The sequence below is a fragment of the Chanodichthys erythropterus genome, chromosome 12 (assembly GCF_024489055.1).
Source record: "Chanodichthys erythropterus isolate Z2021 chromosome 12, ASM2448905v1, whole genome shotgun sequence".
Classification (NCBI taxonomy): Eukaryota; Metazoa; Chordata; class Actinopteri; order Cypriniformes; family Xenocyprididae; genus Chanodichthys; species Chanodichthys erythropterus.
Window position 1 is genome coordinate 6,249,401 of NC_090232.1, and position 21,182 is coordinate 6,270,582.

Sequence of the window (21,182 nt, forward strand, 5' to 3'; positions counted from 1 at the left end):
ATATATATATATATATATATATATATATATATATACACACACACTGTATATGTGTGTCAAAAATTAAATGCAATGTCAAAAATGTCAATGCCATGTCAAAAATTAAATGCCTCTCTTCATTGCTTCATTGTGCATTGTTTTTATATCAACATATTATAATCTTATATATAAGTACATCTATGTCCTATTGAATATAATGGATTTAAAATGAGATATTCACATTGTAATCATCTTTGGATGTTAAAGTTAATTAATTCTACTCTTCAGCAAAACTGTCAGAAACAGAAAACAGCAGGATATTTTTCCTCAAATTCATGTCAGTCAAAGTTTTCCTCACAATGTGGGCTGACACCCTGAGGGTTCTGTTGAAGTCTTCAGATTCTCAGCTACATTCACACATAAAATAACATTCTGGAAGAATATGCGAGACGGTTTCCTTGATCGAAAGAGGAAAGGTTCGAATTTTGGCGAAACGTCCAAGCTAATCTCCTTGCAGTGAATTGTGCTTGAGCCGTCCAATGAATCTGCTTAGCTCAGGGTTTTGCCGTGGGTGGTAAGGTTTTGTCCATATGGAGCGAACCGTCATCAAAGCATTTGCACTCAGATTATCTCTAAGCTTTTAAAAGAGAGGAAAACAAGTCATTTAGACTTCCAAAGAGTGCACATGGTCAGCACTGTTCCCAATAACAGCATAAACATCCCTAAATACAAAGCCGCTTAATATGGAGGTGCACTAAATCAGCTTGTGAAAATCTATTGAGAAGCAATGCAACCATAAGATAAATGATAACGATGCATTTGAAATAACAAAAAAACAAGAACCGGCGGTGACCTTCATGTTTATTTAATGAGGTCAATCCCGTTGGTCTTGGGCCAGGAGATTTTAATGGGCCCAAAGTAAAATGTAAGGAGTATATGAAGAGTTTGGTTCCAAAACGCAATAACATTTTGATTGATTTGAGTAAAAAGGTGTTTTCTTTACCAAGAACAGAAGAAAAACACTATTTTCTGTTTCAAACTTTCACATAGTATCTTTTGGTTATAAAAACATTAAAAATTCAAATCAAATTTTAACATTTGATTTTAAAAAGTTTATTATAAAAACATTTTTTTTTCCCCAAAAATGCAATAAATCCATGACACTTTTTTTTTTTTCAAAATGCAATTAATCCATCAATATAAAAGTTATTTTTCAAATTGAAAATACTCAACAAAGTTGATTCACATGTATGACAGAGTCTAAACTCTGCCCATATTTATCTTATATACAGATATTTTACTAAAGATACATTCAGCTGTCGCTCCCAAAATGAATTCAATGAGTCATCTTATTAATGTTATAAATGATTTGTCATTACAGATTAAAGAGTATCTGGCACCACCGCACGGTTAAATAAACACGTTTGACGAGTACACCGGTATTAAAAACTGCTTTCAATGTTTACAGTGCGTGGAATGGAGTGCTGTGATTGGTTGAGTGGATATATCTTGTTCTGCAGAAAAAGGAGACTGGCGTTTGTCGCGTTTTGGAAAGAAATGCAGAAAACATGACAGAATAACACGACGGATATCGCATTTTGTGCAAGATTAATAAATGACTTTTCAATACCAACCAGAAACAATACTGATTTTAGCGGAAACTTTTTTTTTTTTTTTTTTTTTTTATGGCATTTATCGCGTTTTGGAGCCAAACTCTTCATATATTTTTGAGTGCCCTCCAAAACTATGCAACTGGAAAATGCACAGATCTAAAATGAAGCAATAACTCTGGAGTCATTTTTCTATAGTAGATGAATAAATCAATCTTGACAGCATATTGTATCTGTGCCTAGTGCCCTTCCTGAGGGGCCGCAGGTTGAGCTGTACTCTGTGATTGTCTTTTATTAGTGTGTCTGCCATGGCAAATGTTTGTAGAAAACCCCTAACCCTAAGTATTAAATTATAGTGTGTACTGTGGCTCGTACCTCACCGGACATGAATGATGCCTCAAATCATGCGGGTCATTGATCAGACTTTGTTTTTTTTTTTTACATGTTGAACGATAAAAAGCTGAATTTTCAGCATCATTACTCCAGTCTTCAGTGTCACATGATCCTCCAGAAATCATTCTAATATGCTGATTTGCTGCTCAAAAAACATTTATCATTATTAGCATATTTGTGGATACCTTGATATGATGTTTGTCTGAAATATTTTAAATGTTACTTCTTGTTTCAGAATGTTCAAAGAACATTACAAAGTAACGTTCCAATAATGTGGAATGTTTGTAAAAGGTTTTTTTTTTTACACTTTTCCCGCCATTGACAGAATTTTCCATAATATCAAATAAAATGAACCCACAAAGACATACAACTGTGCGAGTTGTATACTTTGGGGGTGTTGATCATGTTTTGATCATCGTTCTGAATCTGATCTGGATGTAGTTCTCAGCTCTCTCTCTCTCTCTTACTCTCTCTCTTTCTCTTTAAATTGCATGTTTAAATATTAATACAACAAAATATTCTGGGGGCCATGAAAGTTTTGTGAAAATGTTTAAAAATGCTGCTGATGCTAACACTTTACAGTCAGGTTTCATTATTTAACTACTTTAGTTAACATGAACTAAGAATGAACAATACAGCATTATTAATCATAATGTTAATTTCAACATTTCCTTTAATAAATTATGAAAACGTTGTATTTGATGCATTCTGAACTTGAACATGAAGAATGAACAATGGTATTTTTTTATTAAATAACATTAACAAAGATTAAAGGTCTAGTTCACCCAAAAATGAAACTTCTGTCATTAATTATTCACCCTCATGTAATTCCACACTCGTGAGATCTTCATTCATCTTCGGAACAGAAATTAAGATATTTTTGATAAAATCTGATGGCCTGCATTGCCAGCAAGACAATTTACACTTTCAGATGCCCAGAAAGCTAGTAAAGACATATTTAAAACAGTTCATGTGACTACAGGGGTTCATGTTACAGTGGCGCACAAAAAGAAAGAAAGAAAGAAAGAAAGAAAGAAAGAAAGAAAGAAAGAAAGAAAGAAAGAAAGAAAGAAAGAAAGAAAGAAAGAAAGAAAGAAAGAAAGAAAGAAAGAAAGAAAGAGAAAGAAAGAAAGAAATCTTTATGTTTTGAATATTCAGAGTACATAACATTTTCATAACTTAATGGGAGCGTTAGCAAATCATACTAAGAACATATTTTTGTTAGCTGGGCTTTTTTAGTCATTTTACATATACACTGAAGCAAGGACTTGAATCTAAGAGGTGGACTTTTTTTTGGCTTGGCACAGTAAGAAATCACTCAGAATATCCTAGCAGCATGCTAAAAATCACTCAAAATACCTTAGCAATCACATAGCAGCAACACTTTATAATCATGTCATTGGGTTTTGCATGGCAGTCATCCTTTAGAATATGTAAAAATCTAGTTTTGTAATGTATTCCGAGGCACAGTTTTCCACAGTATCCTCGCCTGTGTTGTTTGACTTGATGTTTTTGGTTATGCATTTAATTGATTTTATTCACTTTGTAATTAAATGCAGCATAATGTGTATATATCGCCCCTACATTGTATTTTTCTGGAATGCGCCGCTGCAGAATAGGAAATAATTTGCAACGACTATTCAAATGCTGTTTTTTGGGCCCTGTCAGGCAGGGGGTTATTTCTTTGATTTGTATCTTCAAAATAACAGACTGTGTGCAACTTAAGCCCTTTAGAGTCGTTCTTTCATGCTAATTGTATTCAAAGTTCCACGGTGCTGAAGAAGAGGGAACCAAGAGAATACTGAACACTGTTAAATTATTAAGTGTTCGGTTTGCTTACTGCGTGTAGTGTGTGGAGGAAACTAAATGAACATAACAAATAAATCACTTTTGAAAGTTTTCTACCTTTGAGGTCTTCAAATCAGTTGGATATAAAAGACTATTCGTGTGCGGATTTTGGCAGTTCTTGCTGTGCTTTTGGGCACTTTTGCTCATGGGAGATCAATTGCTTGAATTATTAAATAAGGAAGAAGTCAGCCTACTCTATTATTTTTTTATTTTTTATTTTAAAAGACAAAACACTTTTTTTTCTTTTATGAAAGGAATTTAAATATTAATGTTAACTTATTAAATATAAATGTTCAAATAAAACATTCTTACGAACACAGCTTGTTTAATTTGGCCATAGCTGATAATTACATATAATCAAGAAATTCAAATCGAAGAAATGTATTTTTTGAGTGTACAAAGCGGTTTACTTTATCACTGTGGTATTAAAAAAGCAGTTTTAGAGTCTCATCTTGATTTAGAATTATAGAATTGAGTTGTATTATATTACAAGCGAGCCCTCAAGGCTTGAACCAGAATAGCCCATGCTTCACTTTCTATTCCAGCCGTACATTGCATCACCTTCTCTCCAGCCAGATCTATTCTTTTTATGAGGCAGACTGTTTGTGCTCAATGGTGTGGACAAATAAAACGTGCAATAATGAACATAGCCCCGATGCTATGCTGCGGTACATATTGTAACACATAAAAAAGGTTACTCACACACACCTAGTAAAATACCCCCAGAGCTGTAGACTTTGATCTTAGGTGCAGTTCTCAGAGAAATGCTGAACTAATTTGCTCTCTGTAAACATATATGTATTTGGGTCATTCTGCAGTGGCATTGCCATCTGAATTTTGAAACTAGTCAAATGTACAAGCATACTGTGTGTTTGTGTGTGTGTGTGTGTGTGTGTGTGTGTGTGTGTGTGTGTGTGTGTGTGTGTGTGTGTGTGTGTGTGTGTGTGTGTGTGTGTGTGTGTGTGTGTGTGTGTGTGTGTGTGTGTGTGTGTGTGTGTGTGTGTGTGTGTGGTCCTGGTAATTGCTATGTTGTGAGGAACAAATGTCCCCACAAGGAAAGTAATTTTTGACCTTGTGGGAACATTTTTTGGTTTTGATCTTTTTTGTTTCTTTGTGATGGGTTGGTTTAGGGTAAGGGGATTGAATATACAGTTTAAGACATCAATTATGCTAATCCAGGTTGCATTTTTTTTTTTTTTTATCAGAATAATAATATTACATATTAAGTTTAAAATAACTGTTTTCTTTTTTAAATATAAAATATTTTAAAATGTAATTTATTCCTGTGATGTCAAAGCTGAATTTCCACATCATTACTACAATCACATGATCCTTCAGAAATTATTAAAATATGCTGATTTGGTGTTCAATAAATATGTATTATTATTGTAAATGTTGAAAAGAGTTTTGCTGCTTCATATTGGAGACAGATACATTTTTTTTTCAGGGTTCTTTAATGAATAGAAAGTTCATAAGAAGTGCATTTATTTGAAATTGTGTGTGTGTGTGTGTGTCTTTACTGTCACTTTCGATCAATTTAAAGTGCTCAATAAAATTATTAATTGCTTTCCATATATATATATATATATATATATATATATATATATATATATATATATATATATATATATATATATATATATATATATTTACGTACACATACATATGTTAATGTGTATATGTGTACACATTTCGCCAACATTTCTACTATTCTATGTTACATTTGAAATTGTGTAGATTGCAGTTTGAGCTACTTATGTTCACTTTTGCTTCACTTGCACGGTTGGGTCTTTAAGCCGAACACCTGTGACCTGTGAAATCACGATATGTGCTAAATGTGTTCACTAGTGCACATTATATACAGTCTTATACCATGTTCCTGCTCCGTTACCCAGAGTGGGGGAAGTTCAAACTAAAATCATATCACACAATATATATATATATATATATATATATATATATATATAGATGAATATGGGATTTTTGATCATATAAACACAGTGCAGCAGGTTGTTGTGGGACGTCCCCATCTACATAAATTGTATGCTGCAGTTTCTTATTATAAATGACATTTAGATGAACAGAGTTTTTTTTTTTCTTTTTTTTCAGAGACATGCGATAGACTTTATCATTGAAACAAAGAACCATTATTCACTATATTGTATTTTTTTCTGCTTGTTGTTGATAAAAATATGACGCTGCACGTCCATCCTATTACTGTCTACATGTGACTTTAGATATATTGTTATGATCCCCATGTTCCATGTACATGTGCATGTGTTAGATGCTCTGGTGTGAGCAGGTAAACAGAAGCACACAGTTCTACACTGAAAAATTGAGTTGAGTGTAAATTATTTATTACATTTTGATGCTGGTGAATCTCACAAAAAAAAAAAAAAAAAATATGAAGGTCATATTTCAATGTATTTTGGGTAGAAATGTTAGTTCTAATAGTCATAGAAATGTACTTAATTTTCTTTAAGAAATATATACAAATATATACATATATATATATATACTGTATATGTATGTATGAAGTAAATATCCTGGAGATGTTTCTTGAGATTCATCCATGCATTCAGCTGCGACTGCATGTGAATTTAAAAGAAAACAGCATAAAGCAGGATAAAATGTGCTTGCTAGTCAGACTGTGTAGAAAGCAAAGGTAAAGTTGGCTGGAGAGGCTAAAAAACAACAGTGACATGATACATTACTGCTTTGAAGAAGATCAGGCCACTCAGTGATCCCTGAGGTCATTAGGCAAAGTTTCAACTTTAGTTTACATTGGGAATATGAGCAGAGGCCTTGGGTAATGTCACACTCTGTTGAAGAGGGGAAAAAAGGCCAACCTGAGGACTTTTGTGCAAGGCTTGCAAAAAAAAAAAAAAAAAAAAAAAAAAAAACCTCTGACCAACTTATTGTCCTTAGCACAGAAAAAAAAAAAAAAAAAAAAAAAATTCAGCACAATACACTCTCTGGAAAACAGCCCAAAGATGAATGACCTGTTTAAGGGATTATTGACCCCAAAAAAATAAAAAAATAAATAAAATAATAAAAAAAAACTCATTCTCATGTTGTTTCAAGCCTGTATGACTTTTTTCTTTCCATATAAAACAAAAGGGGAAAACTGAAAGAATATCCAAGCTGTTTCTCCATATGTCATGTTTCAGTGAAATGAATCTTTAAAGGGATAGTTCAACCCAAAAATGAAATTTCTGCCATTTATTATCCCGTAAGACCTTTGTTCATCTTCGGAACACAAGCTAAGCCATTTTGATGAAATCTGAGAGTTTTTTTTTTCTTTTTTCTTTTCTTTTCTTTTCTTTTCTTTTCTTTTCTTTTCTTTTCTTTTCTTTTCTTTTCTTTTCTTTTCTTTTCTTTTCTTATAATTCTCTATTGAAAGCAACATAATTACCACATTCAATGTCCAGAAAAGTAGTAAAAACAGTGTTAAAAATAGTCTGAAAATATATGCTGAAAATTCAGCTATATTTCAAATGTTAAAATGGATTTTAAATTGAATTAATATTTATAATTCTTTAATTTTCTAAATAATATAGTTTTGTAATTTCTAATTCTTACCAACCACAAACTTGTTTCTATTAGTGAATCATCATTCAGTGATAATCTTCCTCTTCGTCGCAGGTATTGATGACGACTGATGTGAACTGTCTTTACCCTTTTCCTTTTTGGAAGAGAAAAATGCCTGGAAATGTGCCTTGTGGATATTCTTTCCATTATTTTTTTCGGTTTGTGTTTTTGTGTTTTATGAAGGATGGTCATGCTGGTTGGAAACAACAAGAGGATGAATAAATAATGACTTAATTTTCATTTTTGTGTGAAGTATCCCTTTAAAATTGAAGCGTTTCATAATGCTGTTATCACACATTTCCACCACTGATGACGGTGCCCTGTTGTTTAGGAGACTACATAATCATCAAGTGCACATGCAATTTGTTTCTCTATTCTCATTGTGGAACACTTTTTTTTTTGTTTTTGGCACATTGTTTTCCCTGTCTCTTACTGTGAGTCAGCGGCTTTATTGACCCAGTTTGTATTCCCCATTTTCAACAGTCATAATGCCAAACGTCACCATAAATGAACCTTTGAATTTGGGACACAAAATATGATGTTCACGCAGTGGATGAGTGAGTCAGTCCTCCGCAGTGGTTTCTAGTTTCCTTGCAGAATAACCCAAGGTGTTTTGGTCTGCGTGTAGCTCTATAATTCAGGGACACGGCCACAAGAACTTGATCAGGTCATAACAAAGCTCAGCTGAAATGATTGCATTGTCAGCAAAATATAATCACTGGCGAGACATTTATCATGTGCAGCCAGGTTTAAACTGTTGTGGACAATATATTTTCTACAGAGAGTTTAATACACAAAGCTTCAAGCTGCAGACAGTGTTGTTTCAAGCGTTTAATCTATAGGTTTCTTGAAGTATAGCACTGGACCATGTTTATGCTGACTTAACACATTTAAGAACAATAACTTTTGAAATGAGGACAAAGTCAGGGTTATGATAGTATAGAAGCTCAAGGCCCATGAGGAAAACTTTATTGCTCAAAGGTTGCTCTTTCACAGCTCAGGAGATATAATTGAGTTCTCTGGTTTTGGTTCACGTTTATGTTTTCATGTCTTTTTTGTGGCTTTGTTTATGTTCTTGTTTTCAAGACTTTTATTTTGGCATGTTTGGCTCACATTTATGTTTTCATTATTTTTTGTAGTTTTGTTCATGCTCTTGTTTTCAGGTCTTTTATTTAGTCACATTTAGTTTTGGTTCCCGTTTATGGTTTCATGTCTTTTTTTTTTTTTTTAGTTTTGTTGTTGTTCTTCTTTTCAAATCTTTTATTCTGTGACAGTTGATTTTGGTTTACGTGGTACACTTTTATGTTTTCATGTCTTTTTATGTCAAATTTTGTTTTGGTTCACGTTTATGTTTCCATGTATTTTTTGTAGTTTTGTTCATGTTCTTGTTTTCATGTTTTTTATTTTGTCATGTTTGGTTTTGGTTCACATTTATTTTTTAGTATCTTTCTTGTAGTTTTGTTTATGTTCTTGTTTTCAGGTCTTTTATTTTGTCACATTTAGTTTTGGTTCACATTTATGTTTTCATATCTTTTTTGTAGTTTTGTTCACATTCTTGTTTTCAGGTCTTTTATTTTGTCACATTTGGTTTTGGTTCACATTCATGTTTTCATGTTTTTTTTTTAGTTTTGTTCATGTACTTGTTTTCAGGTCAATTATTTTGTCACATTTGATTTTGGTACACTTTTATGTTTTCATGTCTTTTTATGTCAAATTTTGTTTTGGTTCACGTTTATGTTTCCATGTCTTTTTTGTAGTTTTGTTCATGTTCTTGTTTTCAGGTCTTTTATTTTGTCATGTTTGGCTTTGGTTCACATTTATTTTTTAGTATCTTTCTTGTAGTTTTGTTCATGTTCTTGTTTTCATTTGTCATGTATTTTTTGTAGTTTTGTTCATGTTCTTGTTTTCATGTCTTTTATTTTTATACGGTTTTGGTTCATGTTCATGTTTTCATGTTTTCATGTATTTTTTGTAGTTTTGTTCATGTTCTTGTTTTCATGTCTTTTATTTTGTCATGTTTGGTTTTGATTCACCTTTATGTCTTCATGTCTTTCTTGTAGTTTTGTTCATGTACTTGTTTTCAGGTCAATTATTTTGTCACATTCGATTTTGGTACACTTTTATGTTTTCATGTCTTTTTATGTCAAATTTTGTTTTGGTTCACATTTATGTTTCCATGTCTTTTTTATATCACGTTTGGTTTTCGTTTACATGTGGGTTTTTTTTTTTTGTTTGTTTGTTTTTTTTTTTTTTTTTGTAGTTTATGTCTGTTTTGTAGTTTTGATCATGTTCTTCTTTTCAGGTCTTATTTCGTTTGGTTTTGGTTCACCTTTGTCTTCATGTCTCCATGTCTTGTATTTTATCACATTTGATTTTGGTTCATGTTTATGTTTTATTTTATTTATTTATTTTTTTTGTCACATTTGATTTTGATTGACGTTTATGTTTTATTTTTTTATTTTTTTATTTTTTTTGTCACTTTTGGTTTTGGTTCGTGTTTATGTTTTCACGTCTTGTTTTGTAGTTTTGTTCATGTTCTTGTTTTCAGGTCTTTTATTTTGACGTTGAGTCATGGTCATGTTTCCTGTTTGTCATGTGTTTCCCTTGCCCCTCTGTCAAGGTGATCGCACCATAGAGGATTATGTAAAAGGCATATACATAAATCAAAACCAAATGTGACAGTTGACGAATTCTAAAAACATAACTGAGACAGATGTTTTTTGTGTGGTCTCATGAGAAAATTTAATCCAAAATTAGTTCTACATTTAATATCATTGCTGTCTAGGAAAAACAACTGAGCTGTTTCTTAATGAGAGCTTTATGCACATGTAGTGAAACAAAATGATCAAATTATCATCAAAGCAATGTTTCAAGGTTAGCCTGATTCAGGGATTTTAAATATTAATAACATTAAGAGAACCATTTTGGACTTCTTTATTGAACAGCAGGTGCTATAAATTATCTGTAAGTTCTTAGTTCTTCTGTTATTTTGACATGATCATGGACACCCATTGAATTTCTGAAGGTCAGAACGTCTTACAGAACATTTGAAGATATCACATCGCATATGACAGCTGGATCAGGTGTATTATTCTCTAATTGTGGATATCTCTGCGTGGGAGGTCATAAGCTTGAGGGATATTCTCTGAATCTCATGTCACTGGTATGAATTTCAAATAAAATCTCAGCCCGAAAGCATTTCTGTCCTTCAAAGCACACTTTGATCCCACTGTCTTTTGTTTTGTGCCACCTGCCATCCTTTGGAACTTGTGTAGTTTGTATGAAGACAAGCGTTAATGCCATGATTTATGTTGCAGATCGCTTGATGTCGTTTTACACCTCATTGCATATGGTTACTAAATAACCTTGAAAGGTTGTAAAGGGAAGTTGCATTGTATGCACTTGGCAAGAAACCAATGTACAGAGAATATTTTTTGATGGTCTACTTTAGATGTTATACAAACTATAAATAACTTTGCAACTACATGTCAACCAGGAGTCATTAGAGTATCAGTAGAGTGTCTGCTTAATATCTTCTTACGCTTTATTTTGGTGCTATAAGTAACTTTGCAACTACATGTCAACTTATTCTACTAACCCTAACAGTCTAAAAGTGTATTTTACTTCTATTGCAATATATATGTATAATTAAGTTGCAATATAGTAGTAAAACTTGGAAGGTTATAAATCACGTCATTTACCCAGTTTTGGATTACTCGCATCATATTTTTGAAATGTATTCTGGAGATTAGTGTCAATTACACAACAATATAAGAAAAGGGCTAATCATTTAAAAGGATATCAAATTTTAGTTCTAATCACATTATTTAAATGGAATTACAGGTTTTTATTTTTTATGGGTCTGTTGTGGTTGCTGGCCTGGATACGGTGCAAATATGGGCAACAACTTATGCCAATAGTCCAACGTCTGGCTATGCGAGAGCAGGTTACGTGACACCAGACTGCTTTGTGCAGCACACAGAAGAACTACAGATGTCAGATCAGACCTACAGACCTGTTTTGTGCTACTATTATTATTTTACACGTCCAAGGCGTCCATATTGCGATTCGGCCAAATCATCTTGCCAAGCACCCATTCAAACAGATGAATCTTACACTGAGCCAAAATTCATTAAACAGACTCACAGTTTGCTTTTGGCAAGTGCAGTAGGGTTGTGCATGTTCTTATGCTCGCTATTCTCACATTTTCTTCGGATAAACGGTGCTATCTTTAAAGGCCAGCTTATTGTACTCTTGCAAACAATAGTTCAAGATACTCATGTACAGTAAAATGTGCTGTAGCTGCCAAGTGTACATAGTTAAATTTAGACATTGAGCAGCTTATCCTGCTTATAATGTGTGATTTTCACAACTAGGGTACAAAAGAAGAAGAAAATTATTATTTTTTTGTTTGTTTGTTTGTTTGTTTTACCCCAGCTATTGGAGACCTTTATTAACCTTTGTGAAAAAGTTTGTATTTGGTCAGAAATAGAAACAGTACAAATCTTTTGTAATAATGTAAATGTCTTTACTGTCACTTTTGATCGATTTAATATGTCCTTGCTTATTACAATTATTAAATTATTTCCAAAAAAAGATTTCAAAATCACTGTTTTAAGGGGGATACAGACATACAGTGTGTTTAAAACTATCTACTATCTAATCTAACTACACTTTATTTTTTTTTTTTTTTATGTTACAGTTAAGTTTGTTACATTATACATTAAGTACTGGTAATAATAATTACTACGAAACAACATAATAATTACTACAGTATCTACATGTACAGTACCGGTCAACAGTTTGGAAACATTACTATTTTTAATGTTTTTGAAAGATGATTTTTTTTTTATGCTCATCCAGCCTGCATTTATTTAATGAAAAAAACAGAAAAATCTCTAATATTGTGAAATATTATTACAATTTAAAATAATGGTTTTCTACTTTAATATACTTTAAAATATAATTTATTTCTGTGATGCAAAGCTGAATTTTCAGCATCATTACTCCAGTCTTCAGCATCACATGATCCTTCAAAAATAATTCTAATATGCTGATTTGATACTCAGTTATTATCAATGTTGGCAACAGTTATGCTGCCTAATATTTTTTTGGAACCTGTGATATTTTTTTCAGGATTCAGAATTGATGAATAAAAAGTTTAAAAGAACAACATTTATTAAAAATAGCAATATTTACTAACTATTTAAATCTTTACTCTCTCTTTTAAAATATTTAACACATCATTAATGAATGAAAGTATTAGTTTATTGAATTAGTTCAATGAATGAATGAATGAATGAATGAATGAATGAATGAATGAATCAATCAATCAATCAATCAATCAATCAATCAATCAATCAATCAATCAATCAATCAATCAATCAATCAATCAATCAATCAATCAATCAATCAATCAATCAATCAATCAATCAATCAATCAAATCAATCAAATCAATCAATCAATCAAATCAATCAATCCAAACTTTTGATCGGTAGTGTATATTGTTAGAAAACAAAACAGATTTATATTTTAAATAAATACTGTTCTTTTTAAACTTTTCATTCATCAAAGAATCCTGAAAAAAAAAGTATTGCAGGTTATTAAAAAAAATATCAATCAGCACAACTGTTTCCAACATTGATAATAAATCAGCATATTAGAATGATTTCTGAAGATCAATGAAGACTGGAGTAATGAAAATTCAGCTTTGCATCACAGAAATAAATTATATTTTAAAGTATATTAAAATAGAAAACCATTATTTTAAACAATAATATTTCACAATATTACCGTTTTTTGTTTGTTTGTTTTTCTGTATTTTTGATTAAATAAATGCAGCCTTGAGGAGCATAAGAGACTTCTTTCGAAAAAAAAAATCAATATAGTAATGTTTCTTTTGACCGGTACTATATATTCAGGAGTATTTTTTAGGATTAGGGTTTGATTAGGGTTAGTCGCATGTAAATATGCATCATTTATACTTATTACTACAGTAACTACATGTAACATGTCACAAGAACACAGTAAAATAAAGTGTTATCCTAACTTGCATAACAAGAAACATTGGATTTTTACCAGCAATGCTTTAAAAAGGGCCATAGGACACCAAAGTGTACTGTATTTGTGGAAAGTTATGGTTCAAGAACTACTTCACTAAACATTTCTTTGTATTAGCTCATTAAAATGAGAATACAAAATGCATTTTACATTTATTCATTTAGCAGTAATTGTTCAGACACTAAAGACGTACTGATATAACAGTCCTGGTCTATTACCACTGAAGACACTTAAATCTAGATGAACTGTTCTTGCAATTAGTGCACTGTGTGTCGCTTTGGATGAAAAGTGTCTGATAAATGGCATGTAAGTAACAAGATGTTCAAGCTCAAGTGGACTGTTAACTAACTCAGCAGTGGACTCATGAGTCATAATGATGCCTAGGGAAAGAATTTTAGTGGATTGTCTTTCCTTGTCAGATACAGTATCTGTCCACCGCATAAGCAATCGGTTGCGGTTTGCCAGAATAAGAATGTTTTTAATTAATTTTTCCATTACATGACATTACACTTTCTCCTTCCTTCGGAATGACTGCAATATTCACGCTCCTGTCCATTTCAAAGGCTGTAATTATGAAATAGTACATGCACAGAGGCTTTTTTCTTATCGATCCTGTCCATCTGTCAGCAACTGAGGAGAGTTAAACCGCTGCATTTTGCCACTGGTGGTCAGTATGCTACCACTGGACTGTGGTCAGTATCCTCAGGACAGTGCATTTGACCGATGATGTCCAGGATGATGGGCTGTCACAGTTAGACGGCAGCTTGTCAGTGATGGCTAAAATATGACAGGAAGAATTTAATACATGCCAATGGCAAGAACACAAGTTAAATTCAAAAGAGATACACAAAGCTTAGAGACAAACTATGGTGGCAAACAAGAGGGAAAAAATCAGGGCGAATACATTACATCTATAATGGCAGTTTATTTGTCATGATTTAGGTCAGAAAGAAGAAGAAAAAAAAACACCGCTCTTGGGTTGAAGAGCAAAGCTTATCAGAAAGAAACATCAGAAAGATTTATTTAGTATCTCAGGAGTAGGCTTGATAACTTTCCCAGTATTTGTTAACATGTTATGAGTTTTCTTTTTTGATGCTATATGTGTTCTGGGTGGTCTCTAAGTGCATTGCTAGTTGTTTACATGGGTGTCCTTTGTGGTTGCATTTCCAAGTATTCGCTAGAGTGCAGAATATTGAAGAATATTTCATAGTGACCAAGAAAATTCTTAAATGTCAGTTTTGAGATAAGGTCACTGGTGCTATCAGAAGAGAAAAGATAGGTTGAAAAAAAAACAAAGAACAAATACACAAATCTCGTTCCAACTTCAGATGGTCTGTTTAAAAAAAGATAAATAAGAAAAACAAACATGTCCTAGAGATATTGGGTTCCAAGATGAAATCCGTTGAATTATAGTTTTTGCCATCTGGTGGAGACTTGGCTGCAGAAGCTACTAAAAAATATGAAACTTCCAACAGAGAAGAGTAAATCACAAAATGCAGTGAAAAATTAAATACACCAGGACAAATTATTTAGTTTTTTGTGCATTTATTCACTATATTGAGTATTTCCTTTAATAATGGCCATAAATTATAACATGGTTTTCGGGGAGTTATTAGAGTTATTAAAGACTTTATCATCATTAAATCTAATTTACATGAGGAGGGGTGTCACATTTACATTCAAATGTTAATTAATCTGCACAGAACTGAAGCCAAACTGTAGACATTCTTCACCACATATAGGATCCTCATAAAATGTGATCACCCATGTATTATTGAAAACTGCAAACTTTTGAGGTCATCTGGATTCAGTCATATTTACTGAATAGCAACTTCTTTGTGACCGCATGTCACTGTTACCTGAATCGCAGATATATTTTGTCATACAGTTTGATGTAACTTCATAAAAGCCTGAATTGCAAATGGTTGCATTGTTAAATAGGTTTATAGCGTGCGTTTTTTACAGCTTCATGCTGCTCATGTGGGCTGTGTGAATCCTTTGACCCCTGAGATACGTATGCACTGTGGATTTAGCATGTGCAAAACAGACCTTATCCTCCATATATATATATATATATATATATATATATATATATATATATATATATATATATATATATGAATGAATTCCAAATTTTATTAATTGTAGATTTTACATTCTTATCGAAGCTTTTTCCACCATGGAATAAAATTATTTAAAAAGATAATTGTGAGTTGTGACATTTTTTCTTGCAATTGTGAGATTATATCTTGCAATTCTGACGTTTATTTTTTTTTTTTCTCACAATAGCAAGTATCTCGCAATTCTGACTTTTTTCTCAGAATTGCTAGTTATAAAGTCCAATTCTGAGGGGAAAACTCGCAATTGTGAGTCATATCTCACAATTCTGACTTTTTCTCGCATTTCTGATTTTTTTCTCGCAATTGAAAGTTTACATCTCGCAATTCAGACTTTTTTCTCAGAACTGTTTATATCACGCAATTCTGATTAAAAAAAAGTCAGATTGTGAGATGTGAACTCACAATTTCGAGAAAAAAAATTGTGAGATAAAAAGTCGCAATTACCTTTTTTATTCAATTGCGGTAAAAAGCTTCCATACATTCTTCACCACATATAGAATCCTCATAAAATGTGATAACCCATGTATTATTGAAAAGTTCAGGCTTAAGGCCGGAACACACCAAGCCGACGGCGACGAACTAGTGGCGACGAAAGCAGACTGCGGGGTCGGCTGGCGTCGGCTGGCGTCGGCAGCGTCTGGGTCCAAAGTTGCCCTGACACACCAAGCCGACGTTCGACAGCCGACGGCCAAATAGCACGTCCGTTCTGCGCCTGCGTGAGATGAAATGCCTTTCCATGCCAGCAGGTGGCAGTAGTTTGTGTTCGTTGCTATGGTTCGTTGCTAGGGAGACCGGAAGAGCTACAGGGATACAAAACATAAACAAAGGTGCATGAAAAACCAGTTCTCGCTCATCACATACGGATTCGTGTTATTTCAAAAATGTCCGACACGTTGCAAATGGCACTGGCTTTGTCAGCCCTTGGTCTTTTGCTTGTGGAAGAGGAAAAGAAGAAGCGGATGAGAAAAATACGGAGAAAGCGCACTAAATGGGTGAAACCATGGATACTCCAGAGACAGGCCCAAGGTGCTTTCCCGAACCTGTGTCGAGAGCTCGAGTTACAGGAAACTTGTGGTTTTAAAAATTTCGCTCGGCTTTTTCCCACTCAATTTCACATGTTAAAAGAACTTATTAGTCCAATCATACAGAGAACAAACACGAACTACCGGGATTGTATCTCCGTGGGGGAACGTCTGATGATTACACTACGGTTCTTGGCAACAGGTAAGGTTATTCGTTGTTTGAACATTTCATTAAAACACCTTTTCAGTTGTGTTTATTTTGGTGTATTATGAAGCATTATAAAAGTGAAAAGAATTTTATTATTTTGTATCCAGTTGTAGCCTACTTTAAAAAGACACAATGTATAAAACATTATTATGGTTGTTTGTAGCACAATGTCTTTAATAACTGATAAAAAAAATATTTGCTTTAATGTAGTGTAGTACAAATGCATTAAAAGTGTTAGATTTGACTCTGTAAAAGGTGTGGAAAATTAATAGTGGAGTTATGTGTTTGTAATCTTTGCAGGAGAAAGCTTCAAGAGCCTTTCTTACCAATTCCGGGTGGGAATGTCCACAATTCAGCAATTTGTTCCTGAAACCTGTGCAGCAATCTACCAAGTCTTAAAAGAGAAATACCTAAAGGTATACATGTATCTGTTTAATGTTTTTTGTTTTAGCCCAAAAATGAGCAATTTTTTTGATCTCTCAGATATTGTTTTAGGAGGCCTCTGATGTAGAAATTAAAGATTTTTCAGTTTTTTTACATTTTAATTAGGGTAATTTTAGGGTCTTATATTGTAGTAGATAAACTGAAAGAATAGACAGGATGGTAGACCATGTGTCGAGGGCAGAGATCTAAGTATTATCCATCAAATTATAATTTCAATGCAAATAAAATTCCACTACTACATTCAAACAATACAGTCTGGCTGGCCTATTATGCTCTCTACTTATCATACTAAAAGAACACATTCATCCCCCCAGAGCACTTACAGGTTCATATTCAAGACCATTCATACCTGTCCCTGAACAATGCAACAGGCATCTCCCCCCAAAATCCAAAACATAAAGAGCCTAATGCTGACCTATAAACACTTCTTCAACCCAATAGCATTGTGAGGACGAACAATAGAACCCATTAACTATGTAAATGTGATCTTGAGAGAAAAACATTTGCAGGCATTTTTTTTTAAATTTTTGAAAGTGATGTTGTAATTCTGCAGAAGTGGGCTTTGCAGGGTTAATTCAAGAATGTCAAAATCACTGAGTTATTAATGGTCTGACGAGTTAAACTAATTTCTTTTAATTATATTGTTTTTTAGTGCCCAGACACAGTGGAAGAGTGGCAGCAAGTAGCCGTTGGATTCCAGAATCAGTGGCATTTCCCAAATTGCCTGGGTGCTCTGGATGGAAAGCACATTAACATTCGTCCCCCTCCAGGATCTGGATCTAAATTCTTCAACTACAAGCATACATTCTCAATAGTGCTTATGGCACTGGTAGACAGCAACTACAGATTTCTGTATGTTGATGTGGGCTGCAACGGGCGCATTTCAGATGGTGGAGTGTTTGGGGGATGCTCATTGCAGGATGCCTTGGAGAAAAGAACATCCAACATTCCTGCACCTGCACCACTTCCTGAATCAGACCAGCTGGCCCCTTACTGCATTGTGGCTGATGAGGCATTCCCCTTAAAGGAATACCTCATGAAGCCATACCCGAACCGCAAGCTGTCTGTAGAGCAACGCATATTCAATTACAGACTTTCGCGAGCTCGAAGGGTGGTTGAAAATGCATTTGGCATCCTGGCAAATCGTTTTCGCGTCCTACTAACCACCATTAATATTCAAAGCACTGCCAAAGTGGAGGACATTGTTTTGTCTTGCTGTGCTCTGCACAACTTTCTGCGCAAAGAGTGCTGTGAAGTGTACATGGCAGGAATCGACCAGGAAGAACAAGATCATGACACTGTCCCTGGAAGATGGAGAGAAGACCCTGGCCTACAGCAGGCCTCTCTGCCACGCACAACCAACAGTACAACACACGCCAAACAGCTCAGGGATAAACTGTGCCAGTACTTTAATTCGGACACCGGTGCAGTGCCCTTTCAGTGGGGCAAAATATAAGCATGTAGCAAACTTGTTTCTTTCCCCCTTGACCTTGGTTTATGTTTTATAACAATGGTGTGAATTTGCAAAATAAAGTTTATATTTTTACATCATTGTGTTTTGTGATTTTTTTTTTACATAAAGAACAGTGAAGTACCTTTTACACAAAGTCAGTGTTTTATTTTCAAATGTGCAAAAATAGCATTAAGGTAATTTACAGAAAAATATCAACAGTTGGTATTTAAAATAAATAAAATGTACAGAAATATAAACTTTGCATAAGTACTCTAATATAACGTACAACTAAGCGTGACATATTTACTAAATGCTACAATATCTGTTTACAATTTTGCTACATAAAAAATTACAAGTGTGTATACTGATTGGAAGATGCATCCAGTGCATGGTTGTGGCCCACTGAATATTTGAAAATGCAATTATCAACCTCATGCTGGAAATGTGGCAGTAGATGTGGTGGCAAATTCCGCATTCTGTGTTCAAGATTTTTGCAGTAAGCTGAGATGGCATCATTGGTGTTTTCCTGTGATGCCAACTTTTCCAGAGTTTTGCCGATGGTGCGCATCAAGTTTGTGGATTCCTCGCTGGAGGATTCGTCTTGCATCTTCCTGCGCTTCCCTGGAGGCTTTGGTTTTATGTTGGAGCTTTGCAAATGGTCCTTTCTCATGGCTGTGGACTCAGTTCCACAGATGGTGGATTCAGCCAAGGGTGTACTTGACCGTAGGTCAGCATCACTGAAGCTGGGGTCTTCATGGGTGCCAGTCCAGGTGTCACTGTTGGTACCATCTGAGGGTGAACAGGAATCACTATCAGCCGCAGGTTCCTTAAAAAACATAAGATACAAATGTGACAAGTTAATGTAATGGCTTGACTTAATATGCGGAGTTACTTGTGAATAGACTCTTTTAAAGAAGCACTTGCCATCTTACAAAAAGCAAAATGTTTATTTTATTCTGAAATTAAACAATAAATAAATAAATAAATATAAATATATTTGTTTATTTACCATGATCATTAGATTTGAAGTGCTCTCCTTCCTTTTTGTGTGAGGCTCTAGAAACTGCAGGCGGTTCAGGATCCATTGCTGCCTGCCAGTCTTCTGAGCTCCAGAACTTCCTGAGGGTCCTTGTTTCTTATAACGCATGTATTGGGTTCGCAATGAATCCCACCGCTTCTTGAGCTCTTTTTCTGAGGGACAAAGTAAAATTTTGTAAGCATTAAGTGTTATGGCTGCTTATTTTGTCACTTTAATGAGTATTTGTTATGCCAACAAATGTTACTTTTTGCTGTATTGTTAATTATATTATTAACAATTTGATTAACTTTAATATTATTATGAAATATGAGATGCTAGCACAGCACATATTAATTACTGTCTGTTTCCATAAACAAACTTAGTTTGGTACACACAAAACACTAAAATGGTTATATTAGTTTTACTATGGACTATTGAACAATTACAAACAAGCTTTCTCAATTGCCAAAAAGGAAATCTTACCTGATATGACGAGTTTATTTTCGATCTCACGCCACAGTTCAGCTTTCAGCACACGGTTGACATAACATTTTTCCGTAATGTCATACAAACCCGGCCTTTCCTGGATCATGTTGATCAATTCGTCTTCACTTGCCTCGTTCCAGATAGCCATGTCTTTCACGTACCTAAGGTAAACAATGTGTGTTCCCTCTTGACTTCGTCGTTTACTTGCTTCGTCACTTCCGTTTTTCTTTTCTCATGCACTGGTTCGCTAGCTGAACAGCCAATCAGAATGATCATATGGCCCGACGGCCCGACGAGGTCCAACGCCGATTCAACATTTCGAATCGGCCGAAACAAAGCCGACGAGGACCAACTTCAGCCGACGGTGCAGAACACACCGAGGAAACTTAGTCGGCCGACGAAGAAAAACTGCCCGACGGCCGACCGTCGGCTTGGTGTGTTCCGGCCTTTATATATGATCTGAAACAAAGTGACAGTGGAATGCAGCCATGCAAGAACGCAACCCGAGCATCATGGTTGTTTATTTTCCCATCATCGCCTTCAAGTTGTTATAGCATTCGGCAAAATACCCTAACATGTTGCTTCATGTTGTGTGCGTAATGTCATTGGTATAGCCACGAACGCATAGCATTTCTACTTTGTACGAAGTCGGTTAAAGAACACGCCTTGAGGGACTTGATCCCCGCACTGTTAAGTAAGTACAATGCGAGATCAGCGCCGTTCGCCTGTCAGTGTGATTGGAATGAGGGGAAAGAACTGAATGACACTGATATTCAGGGAATTCATTTGTATATTATGAGTTTTTGATAACAGAACCCGCATTTCTCCTGCAGCTGTAAGACGAACAAGCCGAACTTTAAATGAATTGGCTGATGATACGGAAGACTTCGGCAGAAAGAGGAGGAAAAGTATTCCACGTTTTTACATATTCCAGGTTTAGCGGATGTCA

General features: G+C 34.2%; 2 protein-coding genes across 2 annotated transcripts; one reads left to right on the plus strand and one right to left on the minus strand.

Annotated features, from left to right (window-relative positions):
* Positions 1-16,483: 16,483 nt before the first annotated feature.
* Positions 16,484-18,732, plus strand: LOC137031611 (uncharacterized). Its single transcript, XM_067402677.1, has 3 exons — positions 16,484-16,826; positions 17,133-17,248; positions 17,929-18,732. Exons 1-3 carry the CDS (start codon positions 16,484-16,486, stop codon positions 18,730-18,732), a joined length of 1,263 nt encoding a protein of 420 aa, XP_067258778.1.
* Positions 18,733-18,775: 43 nt separating this feature from the next.
* LOC137033180 (transcription factor Adf-1-like) lies at positions 18,776-20,662 on the minus strand. The gene is made up of 3 exons (XM_067405375.1): positions 20,231-20,662; positions 19,739-19,920; positions 18,776-19,555 (listed from the first exon to the last, which is right to left on the minus strand). The coding sequence occupies exons 1-3, from the start codon at positions 20,379-20,381 to the stop codon at positions 19,079-19,081; spliced, it is 810 nt and encodes a 269-aa protein (XP_067261476.1). The 5' UTR covers positions 20,382-20,662; the 3' UTR covers positions 18,776-19,078.
* Positions 20,663-21,182: the final 520 nt, after the last annotated feature.